Source organism: Stenella coeruleoalba (assembly GCF_951394435.1).
Source record: "Stenella coeruleoalba genome assembly, chromosome: 9".
NCBI classification, from domain to species: domain Eukaryota; kingdom Metazoa; phylum Chordata; class Mammalia; order Artiodactyla; family Delphinidae; genus Stenella; species Stenella coeruleoalba.
Window position 1 is genome coordinate 43,555,004 of NC_137155.1, and position 23,831 is coordinate 43,578,834.

General features: G+C 43.2%; 1 protein-coding gene across 6 annotated transcripts in view; it reads right to left on the reverse strand.

Annotated features, from left to right (window-relative positions):
• Positions 1 to 23,831, reverse strand: part of NXPH1 (neurexophilin 1) — a 412,148-nt gene that overhangs the window by 290,116 nt on the left and 98,201 nt on the right. For 5 of the 6 annotated variants that reach the window (XM_079932575.1, XM_079932576.1, XM_079932572.1 and 2 more), the window contains 3 exons: positions 10,147 to 10,211; positions 2,401 to 2,652; positions 1,371 to 1,534 (listed from right to left, as the gene is read on the reverse strand). In XM_079932575.1, the coding sequence (XP_079788701.1) occupies positions 1,371 to 1,424 (54 nt within the window). In that variant the 5' untranslated portion in view covers positions 1,425 to 1,534; positions 2,401 to 2,652; positions 10,147 to 10,211. Of the gene's footprint in view, positions 1 to 1,370; positions 1,535 to 2,400; positions 2,653 to 3,177; positions 3,234 to 10,146; positions 10,212 to 23,831 lie in introns of those variants that run through there. The other variant, XM_079932577.1, reaches the window with a different exon arrangement.

The window sequence follows — 23,831 nt, forward strand, 5'->3', positions numbered from 1 at the left end:
CACTGACGCGCAGCGCCCTCTGGCGTCCGCGGCTGCCATGGTCAGGCGATAAAGGTGCAAACACACGCAACACTGAGGGTTCTTGGATTCCAGCTGAAACCCGTTTACACACATACCCTTACATTCATATTCACACACACGTATACATACACATTCATTAGCATATACAGAGTTCACACAACTAGCAGCCCTGCAGTCACAGGCACCAGGGCAACAGCTGGGAAACGCTCTCAACTGCAGGTATGGCAACACTTTTGCTCCAACGATTGTGGGTTCTGAAGCCCTTGGGGTTGAGACGGCACCGCTCACCCCATTCCCGTTTATTCAACCCATCATGCCGCCCCAGCGCTTCTTGTTCCTACTCGGAACACATAGAGCCCTCAGTGCGCTCCTGCGGCCCAGAGGTAGGTTATGGGGTTCTGTGCACTGAGCACAACTTCACCAACAGGATAAGACTGTCCCTGGCCCTCCCTGAAGTCAGACCCGAGAAATCGTGCTCTCGGTCTTGGCTCCGCGCCGTGTCCACAGCTACCAATCCACCACCACCACAACAATAAAGTGCTTCCCTCAAAGCCCCCCACCCCGCCCACGCAAACCCCAGTTCCAACAGTGGGCAAAGTCCGGACCTCAGAAAACTCGGCTCTGGGAGGACTCGGATGGTAGCTTTGCTTAGTATTTTCTCCCTAGCGACAAGGTCTGCCACTCCCTAATAAGGGGGCTCAGCACTGGAACTGGGGTTTGGTTATCTGGTGGGAAGGAGAGATTGGGAGGAGAGAGAAGGGGAGCCTCTACATGTTTGCTGGAGCATCTCTGACCCAACTCCATCTGGACGCTTGTGGGGCTCCTAGATAGTTAAACTTGTCCTGTCTGAACCCTACAAGTCGAACAAAGTTACCTGCACTTCTTTATGTGCCGCATCTCCAAACTGGGGGTTAGGTGGGTGGATTTACTTTCAAAGTCGGGGACCTGGGCAGATTCATTGCTTTCCATTCTCCACCTCCATTTCCTTTCGTTTAAACTCTGGATGAACTAATAAGAGTTCCCTGTCTTCCACCCCTTCTCTTTGCCTTCTCTCCCTATAAAGCATCCCGTCCAGCTATCTCTTCGGTTTCTGGGTATCTAGGGCGCCCTAGACGCGGTTTAGAATCAATCGCAGGAGAGGAGGGGGTACTGGAGCAGGAAACGAGGGTGGGAGCCCCGGAAAATCCCACAGGGATGGGGAGATCAGTTTGACAAAGTTGTTCCAACACCGTCGCTAGGAACGTCGCTCTCGCTGAATTGGCGGTCTCACCCTCCTCCCGCGCGCCCCCAGTTGCCTGGCCTTGCGACCAGGGTGTGATTGCGGGGGCGCGGGACTGGCAGCGACTTACCAAGTAGACGGTGGGCTGCAAGAGGAGAAGCACGTACCAGCACGTAGCCTGCATCCTCCCGCGTCTCAAACTTCCTCGGCGGTGCGTTCGCTGAGTCTTTGTTCCTTCAAAAACATAGATCCACCTGACATCCACTTTATAGAGCAAGGAGCGCTCTCAGCAGCCTAGATACAAATGAAATTAGACATCCCATGACCACGCGGGCAAGGTTAGGCTTGGCAACCAAGCGCGGAAAGGGGGTCGTGGCGGGAGGGATGGACCAAAAAAAAAAAAAAAAAACCCGGAGGTGGGGGAGGCAGGAAAAACTGAAAAGCGAGCAAATCCAGCGCCTGAAACCCGCGAGCGCGCGGTCCGCAGGCAGGCGGGCAGGAGGGTTGGAGGATGAGGGGCTCCTTGCGCCCTGTGCTGCTCGGGTGCGAGTTCCCGGGAGGTGGAGCCAGGAGGTGGCGGGGCACACAGAGCCGCGTGCAGGCTGGTTCCGAGACCAAGCGTCTCTGGCAGCGAGACCTGCCCTAGTGTTTGATGGCCGGGAGGCTCGGACTAAAGGCGGTGGCTGGTTCTTCGCCAGCCCTGGCAGTGCTCACACACGTACACACCAGCAGAGAGAGGTGGAGAGAGAAAGAGAGGGAGAGCGAGCGAGAGATATTGAGCGAGGGGGGCGCGGGAAGAGGAAGGGGTAGGTAGGGCTGACCAGGATTAGGTACCGGGTATCTCCACGCGTTTGGTGCGATGGGGGTGGGGAAAGTGAATGCAATTTGCATATAGGAAAGCCGGCTTCAATTTACCCATTCGAGCGCCCTGCACACACACAGATACCACGCGCATACACATGTACTACTTTTTTCGAGCGAAGGGGCACAGCCAGTCGCTAACTTCTAGAGTGGAAGCCTGCCCGGGTCTGTGAGGGTCACCCCTCAGGCTCACTCTGTCTCCCAACCAGTGGCCTTCCCCGCTGCCCCTTCCTGCTGCCCCACCGACCCCACCCCAAGGTGTCCCCCATATCGGGACTGTGGAGGCGGAGGGTACGTACCGCACAGGACTGGGGGCGAATCCAGCAAGCAGGGACCGCTCTGCGAAGGCTCCATGGAGGAGCTACTCGGGCCTGGCGTCTCCGGCGTCCCGAACATGCCCTCCCTGGCGCTTCATCTCCATGCTCGGGCGCGGACCGGTCCCGCTGCCTTGTCCAGCCTCGGCAGAGTCCGCGTCCCAGTAACCGGGTCGCGCTCAGGATTGGTTCCGCGGGAGCCTAGGCTTGGCACAGTTGGATTCACGGTGCAGGAAACTTAAGAGGCAAGAGAGGGAGGGGAAGTAGAGGGGGAAAGCGAGGAAGAGAGAAAGGGAGGTAGAAAGAGAGGGAGGGTGAGAAGCGAATGCGCCGGGCTACTGCACCGGACAGACCGGGACTGCCCGCGTTGGATGTGGGACGAGCGGTCCGAGGCTCGCTGATTCCCGAGGCTGCCGAAGGATGGTAGAAATGACTTAAGGGGAGGAGACTGGGCAAGTCCTCAGGACTTGAACTTGAGATATAAGACACTGGCCTTTCGGAAGAAAACAGCCACACGGCAGGCGCAAGCAGTCCGAGTTTCAGAGGGAGGGGTGGGGTGAGCTGAGCCCCGAGGATCCTGGCGCAGCCAGCAGCTGTACCTCTACCGGCGGCCCTGAGAACCCCGAGAGCCACTCCGGAGCGGAGTCGCAGGCTCTATCCGTGGTCCTGCCCGGCCACTGGGGGACGCTCTGGAGTGCGCTGGGGTTCTCGGCGCCAGTGCCGTGGTGCTTTCTCCGTAGGTCCACCGCTCGGCTCGCCTACCTTCCTGACTCGGGCAATTACATCGGCACGTGGGCGAACGATTCCTCAGAGACCAATTAATACCCCGTGTAAATGGATCCCGCTCCTAGGCTCTCGGCGGGCTGGGCCCGCAGGGAGAAGTGGCTCCTGCGGTGTCTCTGGTGGCCGCAGTGCACCCTTCCCAAGGGTCGTGAGGAGGACTGCGACCGCCAGAGGAGTGGCGGGAAGCGTAGTGGGGCGGTGCGTAGGGCGGAAACGGGAGCCGGAGGGTGCAGGTCTCCCCAGCCCGCCTTGGGCGCCTACGCGGGGCACCGCGGACCTGTAGCTGGGAGGCCTGAGACCCGGGCGCTGCGGACCGCCAGCCATTCAGCGCGCGACAGCCGAGAGGACTGGGCGACCTTGCGCGCTCGACTCCTAGCCGTGGGCTGGGCAAGGCGGGGGTGCGGCCTGGGAGTGGAGGTGGGGTGATAGGGGATGCTTGCAGCCTTTGCCACCTCCCTCGCTCCTAAAACCTCCTCCTCGGCCAGTATCTCCCAGTCTCCACCTCTTTGCTCTGACTCTCATTGTCTCTGTTTTTCTCAGTCTCTCCCTTGCTGTCTCTCTCTTTCACTCTCATTTCTGTGTCCTCTTTCTTGTACTCCATGCCTGTCCCTCGGCGTCTTTCTACCTCCTTCTGTGTCTCTCTCAGGTTTTCTGACCCTCTCCGTCTCTGCATATCTGTGTCTCTATCTCACCCTCACCATTCCCTCTCAAACCTTGTCCTTGTCTTCTCCCCTTCACCCTGTCCATCACACAACCAACAGGCCAGCTTCACCCGTATCCGGTGAGATCCCGGGACCAGGCCCTCTCTGCCGGAGGGGAGGCCAGCATCTCCTCAACGGGTCCAGACTCAGTCCACAAGTCGGAGCAGACATTTTTCCTCCTCCTACCTCACCTGTTAGTTACCTCATTCCAGGCCAGGCACTAGCGAAGCCTGCCCTTCGCTTATGCCTGGCCTGGAATGGTGCACTCTGCGGGATGACAATTCTATATAAGTGTTGGTTTGAAATTCATCTCAGGAGCCCCAGTTAGTGACCATCAAAATAGAATCGTGATTTTTAATGAGTCCTGGGGAGTCCTTTCCTCCAGCATGGCTACTGGACACCTCAGGCTCCAGTGTTTCTGCTTAGGTCAGTCGGGACCCAGACACAATGTACCCTCTACACAAGAGGTCTCCCCCAACCACAGGTTGAGTTCCCCGAGGGAAAGCTGGTACCCCCACTCCCCCACAGAGCAGTGACAATCAGCAGAACCACCCTTTCCTAGAGCAAATGCAGAAGGAGCCTTGCTGAGACCTTGGCCTGGAATCAGACCTCCAATTTAGATCCCCACTGTAGGACGTACCTGCCAGGCACTTCCAGGCCTACACTCTCCCTTACAAGCTAAAAATAGCTCTTTAAAGAGCAAGCTCTTCTAATCTCCAAAGTTGTAGTCTGCCTCTGTGACCTCTTGGAATTCATTGGGGCATATGCAGAGTAAAGCAGTGAAGCACATTTTCTAATTGGGACTTTGAAAATGCACTTTAGAAAAAAACACACATTTATATATAGCATGGTTGCAATGTTATCTTGGCTATCTTCACTTCCCAGGTTTTTCATGCTCTTAAAAAGTTTCAAGAAGAAAAAAAAGTACCCATATCTGAGGCTGAGGGTCAAAGTAGGGCAAAGGAAGCTTCGTCTGATTCCACCCTTTGGGATTAAGCAGGCCACCCTAAAATTGATCCCCACTTGTACATTAGCTCCCAGCACTCCACTGCTGGCATGTGGAGCTGGAGTGAATGCTGCCCACAATGCTGCCCTCTACCCACATGCCCAAGCTCGGTGCCCTCCGAGCTGAACTTGCATCTGACCTTAGGGAAAAAGGAGAAAGAATCAGGCCAGCTTTGGGATATAACAAGTTCTTTTCCTAAACCTTACTTCAAAAACATTCTCCCTCTAGGGCCATTTAGCCTTAAAAAATTACTGCTTGTGAAACAGAAAGACGATGAAGGACCTTAAAATCTCTGTCTGAATGGGACTGATTATTGAAGAAAAGCACCACAGGCACCTAGTAATGGGAACTGGTCTGACACTTTGTTCTATTACACAGGGTGCCAAAGAGCTTTTTATGGTAATGACCTGAGACCTTCTGCCCTGACATTCAACTCTCATGGATCCTACAAGACCCTTGGCCTGGGATATGAAACAACAGTGGACTGTCATGTTTGTCTCTTTGTACAAGTCTTCATTTCCTGTAGTACTCAATCAGAAAAGGACACTAGGCCAAGTAACAATGAAAAACTTATTACTGTTTCTGCTAAACCTCTCCAATTTTAATAACGTAACATTGGTGGAGTGGGGGTAGGGGAAAGAAGGATGGCTGCTTCACCCTCCTTCTTTCCTATCATTTGCTTTAAAAAGAACTAAAAACATTAAGGGCGTGATTCTCATACGTTCTTCTGTTTAAAGTAGTACGCTACTCTAAAATGCACTCTTAGAATTCATCCACAATCAGCCTTACCAGGATAGAACAAAAGTGTGATTATCCTTAAGAAGTATAGTACTCATGCCATTTTTTTCAGACTTTAGTCATGTTGAGAATCCTTTCAGAAATCACTCTCTAAATTTTATGTGCTGCAACTTAATACACATATAAATTTAGCATGAATTATAACCACAGTAAAACATAGTCCTCTGCCCTTGGCTTTTCCCCAATCTACCTGATCCAATCTGAAATGAATATTATAAAGCAATAATATATGCTTATCCCCAAGAAATATATTTTTAAAAGAACTAAAATGGGCTGACCTCAAAAAGGAAACAGTGATACTAAACAATTTTCCTGATAATTAAAGCCAGAACAAATTAAAATTAGAATTCATGTGAAATAAAATGATAATCCTGTTAACTGTAATTAACTGTTTTGGTTGATTTGTTTCAGTTCATTTGTATGATTCTCTTCTCTGAGTGGGAGAAGGAGGACAGGAGTTAAAAGTTTGAATTATCTTGGGGCTGGGAAGAAGCAAGAAAGAGATTAATTTTGAGTTCTACAAAACTCTGCCCTAAAATGAACCTGCCTTTAAAATGCATGAATACCGGGCTTCCCTGGTGGCGCAGTGGTTGAGAGTCTGCCTGCCAATGCAGGGGACACGGGTTTGTGCCCCGGTCCGGGAAGATCCCACATGCCGCGGAGCGGCTGGGCCCGTGAGCCATGGCCGCTGAGCCTGTGCATCTAGAGCCTGTGCTCCGCAACAGGAGAGGCCACAACAGTGAGAGGCCCACGTACCGCAAAAAAAAAAAAAAAAAAAAAAAAAAAAAAATCATGAATACCATCATCTTTTACCCAAAATCCAAGTAAATATGTTGTTATGAAGCACCCAGCTGTGGTCTTGCTTAAGCTGCAGGCCAAATTAAATCACTTTGTACACAGTAAGTGCATTGTACCTATTTTTCCCCTAATAGTGCTAAAAACTTACAAAGCATGCATTATCTTGTCTGCCTTGACCACAGTATAACCTGGTATTTACATGTGTTATGACCTTGGGAAAGTACCTGAAGATTCCCATGACCTCAGAACCTTCCCCTATATAATGAAAAAGTAGGCTTAGATGATGTCTAAAGTGCCTTCCTGTTCTAAAATACCTTTATTTTGTTTTTGTATGATTAAATGTGAAGTCATCTCAGGTTTAAAAAATTTACTTCACAAATCACAATTTTATAATGTATTATGATTTTCAAAAATATTAATAATTTAAAAGAATATATTCTGTTCAGTGCATTTCAAAGATTTTAAGTCAAGCGTGTTTGTAGGTTTGAGTTCAAGGCCTTTTGGGGGCATTCCTTCTCTGCCCCATCCTCATACCCTTTCTTCTAGGTCAAAGGTTGGCTCTACTGTATTAATTAAATAATTTTTTATATAAATTGTTCTGCACATGTTTTTGATGTCATTGATTTATGAGACTCTACACTCAGAGTGGCATCTTTATTATACATATGAATATTTATTTAAAAGACCCAAAGCCATTTCCACTACTTTTGCAGAATTCTTGAATGTCACTCAGGACAATTAAGAACCCCCAGGCCCCTCCACACCCCAAGATATTTTGCTAGTGGAAGGAAGGAAGTATCATCTGCAAAGCGATTTGATATTTGAATGTAGTAGAACTTGGTTAATAACTATGAGGCATGTGTGCTAAATTACTTTTACAAGAATGTTTTAATAACAAGATCACTGGACTAGAGAGAAAAAATAGTCGACAAGCTCTGGAATTTAAAAATAAGCAAATTTAACGGGAATCAAAAAGCTTTACGTAGAAGGCATTTTCTTTTTCTAGAGGTAATTTATATGCTCAGTCTTTGTAACCATATTTCATTTATTCTGCTAGGCTGAGGACAGAAGTTTCTCAAAGGTAGGGTAGTTTTAATTATACTCACAGACTTTAAAAAGAGAATGAACACAAGAGAAATTGAAGAAAATCAGTGTTAAAAACGCAGTTGAGGGACTTCCCTGGTGGTGTAGTGGTTAAGAATCACCTGCCAATGCAGGGGACACGGGTTCTAGCCCTGGTCTGGGAAGATCCCACATGCCGCGGAGCAACTAAGCCTGTGCGCCACAACTATGGAGGCTACACTCTAGAGCCCGTGAGCCACAACTACTGAGCCCGCGTGCCACAACTACCAAAGCTCACGCGCCTAGAGCCCATGCAACACAACAAAGAGTAGTCCCCACTTGCCACAACTAGAGAAAGACTGAGCGCAGCAACGAAGACACAATGCAGCCAAAAACAAATAAATAGCTAAATTTAAAAAGGCAGTTGAATGTAAAAAGATGGGAAGATTGGGCTTCCCTGGTGGCGCAGTGGTTGAGAGTCCGCCTGCCGATGCAGGGGACACGGGTTCGTGCCCCGGTCCGGGAAGATCCCACATGCCGCAGAGCGGCTGGGCCCGTGAGCCATGGCCGCTGAGCCTGCGCATCAGGAGCCTGCGCTCCGCGACGGGACAGGCCACAACAGTGAGAGGCCCACGTACCGCAAAAAAAAAAAAAAAAAGATGAGAAGATTGGGGTCATCGCCCAAAAATCATAATTAAAAATTTTTTAAAATACTGTGACTGGTCTTCCCTGGTGGTGCAGTGGTTGAGAGTCCAACTGCCGATGCAGGGGACACGGTTCGTGCCCCGGTCCGGGAAGATCCCACATGCCGTGGAGCGGCTGGGCCCGTGAGTCATGGCCACAGAGCCTGCATGTCCGGAGCCTGTGCTCCGCAACGGGAGAGGCCACAACAGTGAGAGGCCCGCGCACCGCAAAAAAAAAAAAAAAAAAAAAAAAAAAAAAATACTGTGACTAAGCAAACCTTCGCATTATAATCTAATTACAGAAACTCTTCATGGTGGTCCCTCCAAGGATTATTAATTGACAGTTCTCTAAAGCAGAATCATTAAAGATAAAAAACTTGGTAACCAGTGTTCTCTTAACAAAGTGAAATACATTATATGCTTTCAGCCAGGAAGAATACTAGGACTCTGAACCACGTTGAAATGGAAGAAATCATGAGGAAAAACTGCAAGCTCTGTGATTACCTGAAAATCAGAAGCAAGTCTGAAAATGCATATTTCATCTCCATAATCTAAAGTATGTGGATATTTTGAAACATACATGTTTTTTCAGCTTTTATTCTGATTTGGCAATATAAAGACAGAACTTCAAAACAAGGTGATTTATACAGGCAGGGAACAAATGGCCCCTCAGCCCTAAGATCCTAATGATAAGAATGTCTTGGATTAGACATCTTTTAAATAAGCGATATCACAGGGATGCAACAACCCTCTCAATTTCCCTTTTTAACATCAGATTAATGAAAACAACTACACCAGAATTTCACCATAATTAACTTCAAGGTTATGCCATAAAAATCAAAAAATATTACATTTTTCTGCTTCCTCTGGCTCTAATAATAAAATGCTTTTGATAAAATTCAAAGCAAAATGGTCTAACATCAAATTTTGTATTAAACTGGTAGTAATTTCTCCAAGCTCCATAGATTTCAATAGGATAATAATGCCTAACATTTACTGAGCGTCAGGGACCACACCCTGGGTTCTATTTACGTTATCCACTGTTTCCCTAGTGATTCTGTGAGCATCAATCAGCAATTTAGTTTTAAAAGTAAACCTCTCAGGTTAGATAAGATCTCCTTCTTCACACTGGTTCTCCATGGAAGCCAACTTAAAACAAATTTCAGCATCAGTGGACCATTCATTCCTACCCCCTCCATCTCGTAAGTCTCTTCTCTAGTCAGTAACACCATCCTCTCTCCAAATTTTTCAACTAACCCTCTAACCATTCCTTCTCAGATTATCTACAGGCTGCTCATCTTCATATATTAAACACTCGTGCTTCTCAGGGCTCCATCAGTAACTCTCTTTGTCTGTTTTCACTCTGATTAGACAATTCTGCGTATTTCCACAGTTTTATTTATTACTTAACACCCAATGACCAACAGGTTCATAAGTCCAGCTCTGACATTTTTCTTGACCCAGCTATTCAATTGTCTATATGTCCTAGAGATAGATGTCCTAGAGATACTTAGAATTAGCATGCCTAAAGCTGAACATATTATATCACTATGTTACATGCATATCCTGTTAGTTGGTGTGATAGATTCCTGGAGTTCTCTACTTATAATATGATTAAGTGACCCTTTGCCAAGTGACCTCTCATTGAAATGGAGGAATATACCTCCCCGTATATGCAAATTTTCCTCTTTTTCCTCTTCCCTTTTTCTTTCTTTCTTCCTTCCTTCCTTCCTTCCTTTCCTTCCTTCCTTCCTTCCTTCCTTTCCTTCCTTCCTTCCTTCCTCCCTCCCTCCCTTCCTTCCTTCCTTCCTTCCTTCCTCTCCTTACTTCCTAGGAAATCCTTCTTTAGGATTCCTTTTAATCCTAATCAGAGCCTTCAAGAGGTATAGCATGTTCCTACCTGATCCTCTAGTCAGCAGAAGAATAGCAGACACCAGGTAAAAGCTGCATCCTTCAGCATGGGTCCTGAAATGAAAAACACATGAAGCAGACCAGAACCTGACCTGTGATCTGGATCACAGCCACCATAGCTGACTTGTAGCCCCGCAGATCCAAAAGTAAGAAATAAATATTTGTTGTTTAATCATCAATATTTGGGGATTATTTGTTTTACAGCATTATCATGGTCAAAGCTGATTAATTGGTGACACCACTACTTCACTGAAAACCTAAGAATTAGATGTCTTTATGCCATCTTTTTGTTTCCTACACATCAAAAATAAAATACCAGCACCTCTCAGTTTTTTACCTAATTATCTCTCATTATCTCTCCTCCCTCCTCTGTTTCTGCTCCTGCTACTGACTCAGGATCATATCATCAGTCATCTGGTCTATGGCAATGGCCTTCTAGTCTCAGCCTTTTGAGTTTCTACCTCCATACAGATGCCCCCTTCCATGCCACCATAAAGCTATAACAAAAATGTGTGCACATCACACATTTGTTTAAATCTTTTCACAACTTCCCACTGCTTATAGAATCAAGTCAAACTCCTTAGCTCAGCACAGAAGACTGCTTTCGAGCAGGCTTCTGTCCACTCATCCATCTTCATATCCTGTCCCCTGGCCTCTGCTTGACTGTTTCACATTCATCAATTACAGGATCCTTAGAACTTCTAAATACACAACTGTATGTCTCAACCTGTGGCCTCCACACCTTCTTTCCTTTGCTTTGAATTCTCTCAATTCAACCTCTATATGAACTCTTAATCTTCCTATATACCTCCGTTCAGAGATAACCCTTCATCCTCTCCACTTTTCTCAGAGATCTGTGCACCAAAACATATTATTAATCATTTACTCCATGCTGTTTAAATCTTCTCTACTGGACTGTGTCATTCACTTTTGCACCCCTTGCCTACCCTGAACTGGATTGAGCTGAACTTTCAGCCACGCTTGGAAAGCACAGTGTCCAGAAAACAGCCTAGTGTACCTCTTGCAAGACAGCACATCAGAGGCTCTGGAATAGCAAGTCTTCATCTATGAAGTGCTCAAATATGCACAATTGGAAAAAGTTTCAGGCAAATCTCAGCCTGGTGAAATGAGAGAAAGGAATAGGACCAGAGTGGGAGGCTTAGGACTGAAGACAGAAGCTCCCTCACCCTAAACACCCTCTAACATTCTTCTCAGAATCAGGGGCTGATGAGAAATTTAGTCTGAATGGATTACTCTATGACTGACTCATTAACCCTTCTCATTTCCAGGGCCAAGCATGACATGGAACCCCCAAATCCCCAGATGTCCCTAAATTCTAGTTTCATTCTGCATTAATACACTGTAAATCCTGTATCACATTTCAGTACTATCAGACGCTGCCTTAACCCCTTCACCTTCAGCACCAGATAAAAGAGAGAAGGGGAGCTAGAGAGAGGGGAGCTCAAGCAAGGAAAATGAACACCTTATCATAACTACCACCAGCTTTGGATCTGGTAAATGGGATTAACTAGACCCATAGGAAAATAGGACTCTAGACTTGATGGCTCTGAGCTTCTGAATGAACCTGGCAGAAAGGAGAACTGTGAAGCCCGCAGTCAAGAAAATACACTAGCACTTTTTCCCATCACAGTTAAATTCCTGACATCGTAGTCACCTGTGGCTCCTGCTTCATGATCTTTGAGGTCTCACTAAGCTCCCCTGAATCATATTTCCATCCCTGCACTGATAGGGCTCTGAGGTAACCTGTAGCCTACATTTAACTGAATTCAATAGCCTTTCTCAAATTTTACATCATCAATTCTCCACAAAACCATCCTTATCAGGTTTCTTTTCAGCCTCTCTGAGTGTTCCTTTTTGTCTCCTATGCTGGTTCCTCTGAGTAACTCTCCCCAAACTGTCAGTTTTTTAGTTTCAAGCCACCCCTTTGAACCTAAACTATAGCCTAACATCTTCAGCAACCAGAGGGTATCATCATTCAAATGTCCTACAGTTGTCTGACACTAAACATACAAGAGTAAACTCACTAATACTCCCAACACGCCCCCAGCACACACACAAAGTCCTATTCACCCTAATTCATTAGTTACCCTAATTTCATTAGTGACACCGAAATTTTCTTTCCACACAGCCTTTAAACCTCAGAATTAGCTCTCACTGTTTTAGTATGTGTCTCATAGATCAGTCATGTACATTATCTCATCACGTCTTCCTTCAGAATATCTCTTTCACCCACCTCCTTACGACCAATTCTAGATGAAGTCTTCATCATCTCGTATCTGGACAGCCGCCTTCTGAAATGTTTTCCCTGGCTATAGTCTTTCCCAAGTCCCATTAATCTCACTACTGTGAGCACCATAATAGTAGGGACTATGTCTTATTCACCTTTGTACTCCCAGCACCTAATATGGTGCCAAACACATAATAGATGCTTAATAAATATTTGCCTGAAGCATGGATTAAATTCCTTACACACCTCCAGATTATTTGTTGTTATTTTTTTTAAAGCTTTCCTTTTTTTAGTTAAATTTATTTATTTATTTATTTTTAATTTGTTTTTGGCTGCATTGGGTCTGCATTGCTGTGAGGGCTTCTCATTGCAGTGGCTTCTCTTGTTGCAGAGCATGGGCTCTAGGCCAGTAGGCTTTAGTAGTTATGGCACACCGGCTTAGTTGCTCCGCGGCATGTGGGATCTTCCCAGACCAGGGCTCGAACCTGTGTCCCCTGCATTGGCAGGCGGATTCTTAACCACTGTGCCACCAGGGAAGTCCCTGGATTATTTCTTAAATAACACATTTGCCCTTTTATTCCATTGCACACCAAAAATAAATAAATAAATAAAACTTCTTTCATTTTCCCATATATAGAGGGGGCTATTTTATGTGTTCACTTATTTTTTCCAATAAACCATTTCTTCAAGAGAATCTTCACTCAGACACATGGTAAATAAAACAGAAACTCAAAGCCTCTCTGGTTGAGTCTGGGAGAGAATGCTTAGATCCGCATCTATAAACTCTCCACTCCACCTCCTCTCCTTTGTTCCATCCCCAAGCAATCCTAGATAACTCTCCAGGATACTCTAAGACAGTAGTTTCCAAACCTTAGTTTGCTTAATTTTCACCTGGAGGAGGTTATTAAAATGTGCCTTACCAGCCCCACTTTCAATTACAATTTATTGGTCTGGTCTTTGACCCTGAAAAGGATGCATTTTAACAGCATCCAGGTGATCCTGACAAACACTGTCAGAAGAATACACTTTGAGAAACCTTACTCTAGAAGCAGATGGACTGGAATTTTAAAACTCTATCTCACAGGATGACATCTGAACCTCTCGTGGTAGCAATTAAAGACTGTCAAAGCCTCATGAAAAGATGACAATTGAGTAAAGATTGAAGGAGGTGAAGGAGTAAGCCATGAAAATATTTGGAGTAAGAGCTTTCTGGGCATAAGGAACGGCAAGCGAAAAAAGCTGAGAAAGAAGTACAACTTCATATATTAGAGGAACAGCAAGAATGCCAATGTGTCTGGGGAAGAGTGAGCCAGGAAGAGATGGCAAAGAGATGAGGTCAGAGGTGACAAATTTGAGTAGCATCTGTAGGGCATTGGAAGGATTTGCCTTCATAAGTCCTTATAGAACGCTCTTACATTGAGCAAAGAAGTGACACATCTGACTGACATTTTAACGAGATTATTCTAGATTCCATGTCAAAAACACCTTTAAGGGGAGAAAGAGGGGAATCAGGAAGAACAGTTAGGGACCGTTGCAATAATCCAAGCAAGAGGCAATGATGACTCGGTGACATGGGTTGTGGTAGAATTGGTGAGAAAATAACCAATTCTGAATATATTTTGAAGGGAAAGATGACATAATTTGCTGATGGATTGAATGTGGAATATGAGACACACTGTTGTCTCCAGGGTTTTGCCCTGAGTACCCTGATTAATATGAAGAAGACTGTGAGAGAAGAAAGTAAGGCAGAGGGAGAAGAAAAACTGACAGCTGAGTTTCAGACATGTTAACATGTTAAGTTTGAGATGTATATTAGACATCCATGTGGATGTATTGAGTATTATGAGTCAAGAATTCAGGGGAGGGACTTCCCTGGTGGTCCAGTGGTAAAGAATCCGCCTTCCAGTGCAGGGGATGCGGTTCAATCCCTGGTCAGGAAGCTAAGATCCCACACGCCGCAGGGCAACTAAGCCCACGCGCCACAACTACTGGGCTCTCGCGCGCCTCAACGAGAGAGTCCACGTGCCGCAAACTACAGAGCCCATGCGTCCCGGGGTCCGCAAGCCACAACCAGAAAGAGAAAAACCCGCCTGCCACAACTAGAGAGAAACCCAAGCGCCACAATGAAGAGCCCGTGCTGCGACAAAAGATCCCGCATGCCTCAACGAAGACCCCGCATGCCACAACTAAGACCCAACACAGCCAAAACAATAAAGAAAATAAATTAAAAAAAAAAAGAATTTGGGGTAAAGTTTTGGGCTGAAAATATAAATTTAGATATTATTTATATAGAAGGTATTTACAGACCTGAGATCATCAAGGGACTCAGTGTAGATGAAGACGAAAAGAGTCCTTGAGCACTTCATTGTTAAGAGGTCAGGTGTCGGGTGGGTCCAGGGAAGCAGACTGAGAGGGAGTACTCAGTGATGTAGGAGGAAGCCAAGAGAGAGAAGTAGGCAACTCAATCAAATGCTTTGATAAGTCAAGTAAGATTGGAAATGACCACTGAATTTAGAAATATGGAAATCTTTGGTGACCTTGGCAAGAGCAGTTTCAGTGGGTGGATGAGGGGGAAGGTGAGTGGAGTAGATTCAACAAAGAAACGTAAAGAGAGAGAGTGTACACAGAGAGTATAGACCACTCTTGCAAGATGTTCTTCAGCCCTCTTAACTTCCTTCTCCCTGAGTCTCTGTACCAACTAGTACCAGTCTGCTCATTTTGGCATTTTATCATATCTCACCCTCAGTGATACTTAACTCCTCATTATGTTTATACCTTCTTTCTAACTAATTTGGAAGCTCTTAGTGGAGAGGATCAATAACTCCTTCTACATCTGCAACAACCCCCCCACTCAGAGCTTTGCACAATTCTGTGCCTACAGTGAGTATTTGAAAATGTATGATGAACGACATAAATATTTCTCTAATGGCATTCTCTGCCCCCTTTTCTAACTCTTCTGCCTGATTATAATTTTAAGCAGAGTGTAGGTCAAATTTCTGATCTTCATTTTGACCTTTAGGGACCTTCATGAAATGGATCTACCCAAAATGTATCTTTTAGCATTTTCTTATATAGCCCTCTGTTTCAGTCAGGATAATTTATAGACCATATCCTGAAAAGAGGAATTTTTTTTTTTTTTTGCGGTATGCGGGCCCCTCACTATTGTGGCTTCTCCCGTTGCAGAGCACAGGCTCCGGTCACGCAGGCTCAGCGGCCATTGCTCACGGGCCCAGCCGCTCCGCGGCATGTGGGATCTTTCCAGACCAGGGCACAAACCCGCTTCCCCTGCATCGGCAGGCAGACTCTCAACCACTGCGCCACCAGGGAAGCCCAAGAGGAATTATTTTTACATGCCATTTTAACTATAATATTACCCTTGTCTGGAAATTCCTGCTCCATCCCAAGGGTTTTTCTCCACTCTGAAACTAACCAAGAAAGAACCCTAATTTTTTCTTTTGGTGCTCTTTGCTTTAACATATAGTTACTCCAGATTTTAGGCTTATCATCTGTAACTCAACATCATGACGTATCTTGCACTATCTACTGGATTCAAAAATTCTATTTTTATATACCTTCCACTTAAAAAAACAACTTAGACCAAGCTTAGCATTGTTTATTCTACCGATCAAATGGCACTTTCAGGATCAATGAAAAATCAAGTGAGAAAATAGACCCACACATGAAGATACTTAATGAAGGTTTAATATATGTTAGAATGAGTAAATAAACAATGGATGGATGGATGGATGAAAAGGGCTTTACACTGAACAATTATTTCATACATCATACATTATCTTCTTTAATCCTCTCAAGAGCCATAGGATGTTGGTAGCATATATTTTATAAGACTATGATGCAATATTCTTAAAGAGGTTGACCTGCCCAAGGTTATTCCAAGACATGGAACCTAAATCTCCAACTTTAGAATCCAGTCCTTTCCTCTTTCCACCATAGTTGCTCCCTGAATAAAAATATAAAACTACCTGATACCTAATTCAAATTTGTTTTCCAAGCCTTTTCACTTAGAATTGAAGATGTTTTGCTAAATGTTTTTCAATGAAATTAAATTCTTTAATTCTATTTTTTCCTCTTTAATAACATATGAACCAGTAGTCTTACAATTGGTTTGATAATTTAACTTAACAAAATATCAACAAAACAGTTCTTTGACAACTTCCTGCTTTTGATCCTTTCCACCTTGAAAGCTTATCAAACTACTACTAGCTCAAACAGTAATGATTTACAAGTCTGAGTTTCTGAAAATCAGGATTAAAATGTTCTCTGGGAATACATTTCCTCTTTGGAGTGGACTTCTTTTTGCCACAAGAACTTCCTCTCAGATTTCTGATCTTAAGAGAAAAATCAAAGAATGGTTTAGGGACTTCTCTGGTGGCGCAGTGGTTAAGAATCCGCCTGTCAATGCAGGGGACACCGGTTCAAGCCCTGGTCCAGGAAAATCCCACATGCTGCGGAGCAACTAAACCCATGCACCACAACTACTGAGGTGCGCTCTAGAGCCCGAGAGCCATGACTACTGAAACTCGCGCGCCTAGAGCCCATGCTCCGCAACAAGAGAAGCCACTGTGATGAGAAGCCCGCACATGGCAACGAAGAGTAGTCCCCGCTTGCCGCAACTAGAGAAAGCCTGCGCACAGCAATGAAGACCCAATGGAACCAAAAATAAAATACACTTAGTAAAAAAAAAATTTATTAAGCAAGAGATTTCTGAGCCTAATATGAACTGCACACCTGAAATATAGTTCTTAAATGTTCCTTTTACTTCCCCAGTATGGAAACTTGCGAATTTTGAAAGCTTTCTTAATCCTCTTAGGTCATTGGGGCTCCATTAGAGATCTGAATGAGTAATGACTAACAACTATCCCAACATTATTGACTCCTTCAAGGTTAGCAACAAAAGTCTGGCAATCTTATTTGCCTTACTTTTAGTCATGGGCTCTAAGAAAAAAAAAAAAAAAAAAAAAAAAACAAGGAAAATTTATATGGCCACATACGATGCTATGAAAGAAATACATTCTCTAATGAGATGGACCAACTCCTTACGGCAGTCAAGGAGTTCACTCAGCATCCCAAGTACCTGCCCAAGAGACCCTCAATCTGTAGCTTATATCCTAAAATCATCATCTGTCCCAAAACTTGAAGTTACATTGAGATCTTCTAAGGGGTTGTATATAAAACCGAAGTGCTAATTTTTAATTTTTAAAATTATCTTTGATAAAGAAATATAAAATTGGAATAATTTAACTTAAACTTTACTGTATATTAGTAATTATTTTTCTCATTTTATATCATGGTAAATTGTGAATCTGCAATGTAGAAATATTGGATTTTAGTTTCTACAATTCAAAATAAGATGAACTATATTAGATATGTGTTAATTTTGTGAAACTGATATTCTATGTGACTATACTAAGGTATTATTTTATCTTTAGACTATGTATCTTTATATTTTAAACCTCAAGTTTACTATTTCTACCTTGTATCTTAGGTTTCAGAATTAATTAATGAGAGAGAACCTTTCCAAGTATTGCAGAAGAATTCGACAAATAAGCTGATTGAAAAACTAGGTATATGCTTTCTTTTATCATTTTCAAAAAGAGAATAGAAATGTAATAATGATTAACCCTGTGTACTATTTTCTCTTTTGCCAAATCTTAACTGACTTCCAGAAAATGGATATCTTCCAATGAAAATGGACAAAAACAACCCTCAATGAAATGATTATGAAATGGATTTTCCTGTTGAAGAGTCAAGATGAAACACGAAGATCAGCTTATGCAGCAGACATTTTTCATTCTTTTTTACAACATGAGCAAGTGGAGGATGAAGGAACAGCCTTCACCTTTCATCATACGCTCTGCTATGCTCCAAGATTTACCGTGACCCTTTAAATTAAAAAAAAAAAAGCTGCACAAAATAAGGAAAGGAAACTGTCAGTCATTGGAGAGATGACTATCAAGTAGTATTTTCATGTGGATGGTTTACAGTGAGTTGATGACTGTTAAGCAAACTAAGACCATGACTTTAAGGATCAACAAAATTTGGAAATGGGAGCATCCAAACAAAGGAATGCTGTTTCTATAGTGTAGTTTGTTTTGAAAAGTTAATGCCCAGTGAGCACTGCATAAACTCTATTTCACTCATGACAAAACTGAACTTGGATTCTTAGCGAGCTAAGCCATAGTCAGAGGAGAAAGAAAGCTGATCATTTGCATCAGTCTTTAATGTAAAATTTCACACTCCTCTTGGTTCTGACAATGGTGTGATTTGCAAAGGGCTCTAATTGTGGTCAATTATTACAGTCCTCTAGCGCCACCTCGTGTTTTCCACATATTGCTGTAGCGCGGCTTGCCTATTAAACCAAACTAAAATTTCTTACAAAGGAATCCTCACAGCCCAAATAAAAGGAAACAGGAAGACTTCATAGCTTGATTTTGAAATCTTATAGTCAAGGTATTTTCATTCTTTTATTTTACTACTTTAAAATTGCTGAAGGGCTCTTGTCATTTTTGTTGAATTCAAAGTCTTTTACACCTTTGGGGTTCATTCCCATTGATAAACGCCTAGCCTAATCACCATTGCTTTCTAGCAAACCAATGCAGTTATAAGATTGACCTTGTTTTTGATAAAGGTAAGCCACTTAATAATTGATTCATTTTAGCATTTCAGAGTGGAAGATCTACACATATAAGTGCTGTGTTTACAGAAAAAGCCAATGAAACATGAAGAAAAGGGTGACCGTTGAATACCCAATTTTCATGAAATGAATTTTTAAAAATTGGTTGAGAACACTCTCAGGTTCTTGTTATTATAAATAATGGTGTCTACATGTGCCTTGAGAAAATATCCTATTATTCTTGTTCTGCTTTTCTCTTTCTCAAATCTCTTTATCAAAGTAATCCAACAACCAGAAAAATGTCCTTGCTTCTAGATAAGAAATGCTAGGATTGAGTCAGATAAAAAGTATTGTCTAAGGAAATAGAATTGCAGTCTGGATCTTTCAAATCCAGATGCACACCAGGCTAATAAACTAGCTTAGTCAGCACATGGAAAAGCCAACATTTCTGTGCAACTCTGGTCAGGTAACAAAGGAGGAAGGAGAAAGCTCATCATTTCGGCCTGAATGGCCTTTTTTTCCCATTTTCAGTCAAGTCCATGAATGGAGAAGAATCTAAGTTCCCCATAAAACTGCTTTAATTTCTTCATTTACAAAATGTAAATGGGAGCAGAAACATGACAAAGGCATTTGATGCTGAAGGAGAGATGGGATATCACCTTGTACTCAGCTTTTAAATAAGTATTTCAAAAGGGACATTTATTTTGTACCAAAGAAAATTTATAATGTTTTATAAAATTAATACCTTTATGTTTTGAAAAATGATGAATAAATATATCATTTTGTGTCAGTACGATAGGAGATACATCCAGGCTAACTTAAAAGATGCCATAAGGTTCACATGTGCCCACATGTCTCCCCACTCACTCAGTGAAGTGGCAGCTTCCCTTCTTGCTGAACCTCGAATTCTCACTTTATAGCCAGTGCTCTGATTCAGATAACCCCAAAGCAATCAGTTCTCAATATTAAATCCTAGAGGCAGAGGTAGTGAACACCCTAAAAATGTATGCAAAATATTGTGAGTGTGTATATATGTCCCTTTTTTTTTTTAGAAACTGTGCTTCAGAGCTTTAATTATGTTCATGAGTGTCCCTACTCTGACTCAGAAGAGCTAATGAGCACTGCCCCTAGTTTTTATCTAGCCCCTCAATTATCTTATTATTAGGGATTCATCTACTAGAGTCACACCATTCTCCTGACAGGACACAGAGAATCCACGAGGAAGCTGGATTTTTTGCAGGTAAATGCTGCCTTACGTGACCCAGGACTAAAGTATCAGGTTCTGTGATTAGAATCTATGTTTGACAGAGCCTGGGCTCTGGGGTAAAGTAGATCTGGGGCCACAGTCCTGCTTTGTCCCTCACTCTGTGTGACTGTGGTCTGAGCCACCATTATCTGCTGCCTGCATCCATGTAGTCGCCTGACTGCTTCTGCTCCTGCCCTTCCTCAGTCTGTCCTCAGCGCAGCAGCCAGAACAATAGTTTACATTGTGGTCCCATCATCTAGCCCCTCTGCCCCAATCTTCTCTTGCCTACCACATCGGCCAGCAGGGGAGCCGGAGAAGTTATATGGCCCCACTGTATGCAGGCCCTGTACCACCTCCACTTCCATTCTCATCTCCTACCACCCTCCTCCTCCCTTGGGTTCTCTTCTCCAGCCACTGTTCCTCAAGCCTAGTAACACTCTCTCCCACGTCAGGGTCTTTGCAGTTCCCTCTGGCCAAACGTCCCTCTCCTACATACCCTCTCTCTCTACTCCCTCAGTGTCCCTGGGTCTTTACTCCCATGTTACCATTTCCAAGAGTTCCTCTCTCATCCTAAATTCCATCACACACACACACACACACACACCACTGTTGCACTTGCCGTCTCCCTTTCCCTGCTTTATTGTTCTCCACTGCATCCATCACATCTGACATATAATTCCTTAGTTTATTTTTTTCTCTCTCCTTTGATGCCTAAGCACCATCCCCTATACTCTCAATCTCCTTAGAATATGGGTGAGCAAACTTTTTCTATAAAAGCCCAGAGAGTAAATATTACTGGCTTTGTGGGTCATGTGAGTCTCTGTCACAACTTCTCAACTCTGCTATTATAGGGGAAAGGAGCCATTGGCAATATGTTAACAAAGAGTGGGGCCGTGCTGCAATAAAACTTTATTCATAAAAACAGATGGCAGGTGCTGGATTTGGCCCATGGCTGCTCTAGAATAATAAACTCCATTAGGCAGAGACTTAATCTGCTTTATTCACTGTTTTATCCCCATCACTTCGAAGAGGGCCTGGTACAAAGTAGTTCCTCAATAAATTCATTTGTAGATGAATTAATGTCCCTAACCAAGGTACCAGTTTCTCATGAGTAACATGAGGTAACAATATCAGCTTTGGGGATTATCAAAAATAAACAGTTTGTGTAAGTATGTCACACAACTAGCAGACTAGCTACATAGTCGTGGTTAAAATTATTCTGAACTCCATACCCCAAGAAGAATATGAAAAAACTAGAAGACAAACAGGATTTAGAGGAAAACCAAAACTGTATATTTGAGAAAATATTGAAGGGAGAGAGGGCATTTTGTCTGGAGCAAATTTAGAGGAAGATGGTCATTGCCTTCCTAAATTTGAAGATTATTTTGAGCAAGAGAGATTCTCTATATACTTTGTGGCACCAAAACAGGCAGAACTAGGATCACTGGGTAAATACTGCGTGGAAATGGAAGTCTGCTTATTGAAGGCATGCACTTTCTAATCACCTCTGGAGGGCAGAAGCCACATTCATTTTCTTTACTGATGTACCTTAATGCTCTAGCAGGAGGCCCTAAGGTGCACAACCAGTCCTAATTGAATGGATGATTGGGAATGAAGAGTGAATAACCTAATCTTCAGTGCTGACCAAAGCTGGAACAGGCTCCCTCAATTTGTAGCTTGGAATGTTCAAGAAGGAACTTTTCAATCACTTGCTAGGGTACAGCAAAGGTGACATTTTACATACAACTATGGTATCTTTGCCACAACTAAAGAACTAACACCAGTGCATTACTATGAACTACACACACTTTGTTCAAATTTCACTGGCTTTTCCACTAGTGTCCTTTTTCTGTTCCTCGATCCCATAAAATATACTAGATAACATTTAGTTGTCGTGTCTCCATAGGCCCCTCTTTACTGTAACAGTTTCTCAGACTTCCCTTGTTTTTAATGACCTTGACGATTTTGAGGTATATTGAAAATTGTCCTTCTATTTGAATTTGTTTATTTTCTTCGATTAGACTGGGGTTACAGGTTTGGGAGATAAAGAACACAAAAGTAGTGTCATTTTGAATCACATTATACTAAGGGTACATTTATTAACATGACTTATGACTGTTGATGTGAACATTGATCACTTGCCAGAGGCAGGGTTGGTCAGATTTCTCCACTGTAAAGTTACTCTTTTTCCCCCTTTCCATAACCTACTTTTTGAAAGCAAATTACTATAGAGCTCACACTGGGTGGGTGGAAGGAACTGAGCTCCACCTCCTGGAGGAAGTCTGTTTTTTGTTTGTTTGTTTGTTTTAACATCTTTATTGGAGTATAATTGCTTTACAATGGTGTGTCAGTTTCTACTTATCTCCATAAATTACCTGGAGTTCTGTAAGGAAGATCTGTCTTTTCTCCCAATTCGTTTACTTGTTTATCAATCATTTATATTTGAGTATGGACTCAAAAATATTCATTTTATTGCTCACATCCTTCCAGCTTTGGCCACTGGCCACTCTTTTAGGTTGCCTCCAGTGTCTCTTAGACATGCTCCTATCTTTTTGTTTTTTGAGCATTTCTCAACTTCTGGCACTACAAGACACCCCAGGCTCATCTTGTGTTTTCCCTGCCCCAACCCTAGAATCAGCCATTTTTCCAGGGAGCCCTAGTTCCTTTTATTAGAAAATAGTATTAGAAACCAAGATCTATGCTCTGAGTACGCTTGTTGCTACTGGGGTGTCACTGCTTCTAGGCCCTCTCAGCAGACAGAGCTAGAAAAATACATGTATGTATACTCACCTATGTAATATGGGTTATAAAAATCTATAATTATTTCTGCATCTATCCATCTTTATCTATATTAAGTTAAACACAGTTTCATAATGATGATTCTGTTTTTAATCCAGTATCTCGTGGTACATCTACCCCCTCTTGCCCTCTCCTTGCTTATCTGTAACCTCTCTCTCCAACTTGGAGAAATCTGGCTCCCATCACCCACCATCCATTTTTTCATTTGTTCAAAACTCCAGTATACATGCATAGCAGTTTCTGAACTGTTAACCCAGCTATGCCTTTTTATATTAGGCACTTTACATATATGTTATTACATCTTGTCTTCATGACAACACATTATATAGATAAGGAGCCTGAAATTAGAGCTTTTAAATTACTTGCCCAAGGTCACACATCCACCAAGTCTGGAGCTGGAATCTGAACCCAAGTCTGCTTGTTTAGAAAGCCAATGATCTTGCTGTTTTACATATTGCTTTCCAATATTATTTTTAAAAAGAGGAAACTAATTTGTAATACACAGTTTGAAAATAAACAAATATCTTGAGCTTTTGTTATAAAGATATTCAGGTTTATCATAAAAATCTGAAAAAAGTTATCTACACAGTTATACTATATGTACAATTTGGTACACTGCTTTTTCTTAAATAACATATGTGCATTTCTACACCTAATGAATACTTTGTAAATATAATTTTTTTTCATTGCACAATTACACTATTTTATTTAGTATTTTTAAATTAGGTGTTATTTGCTTCATTGTTA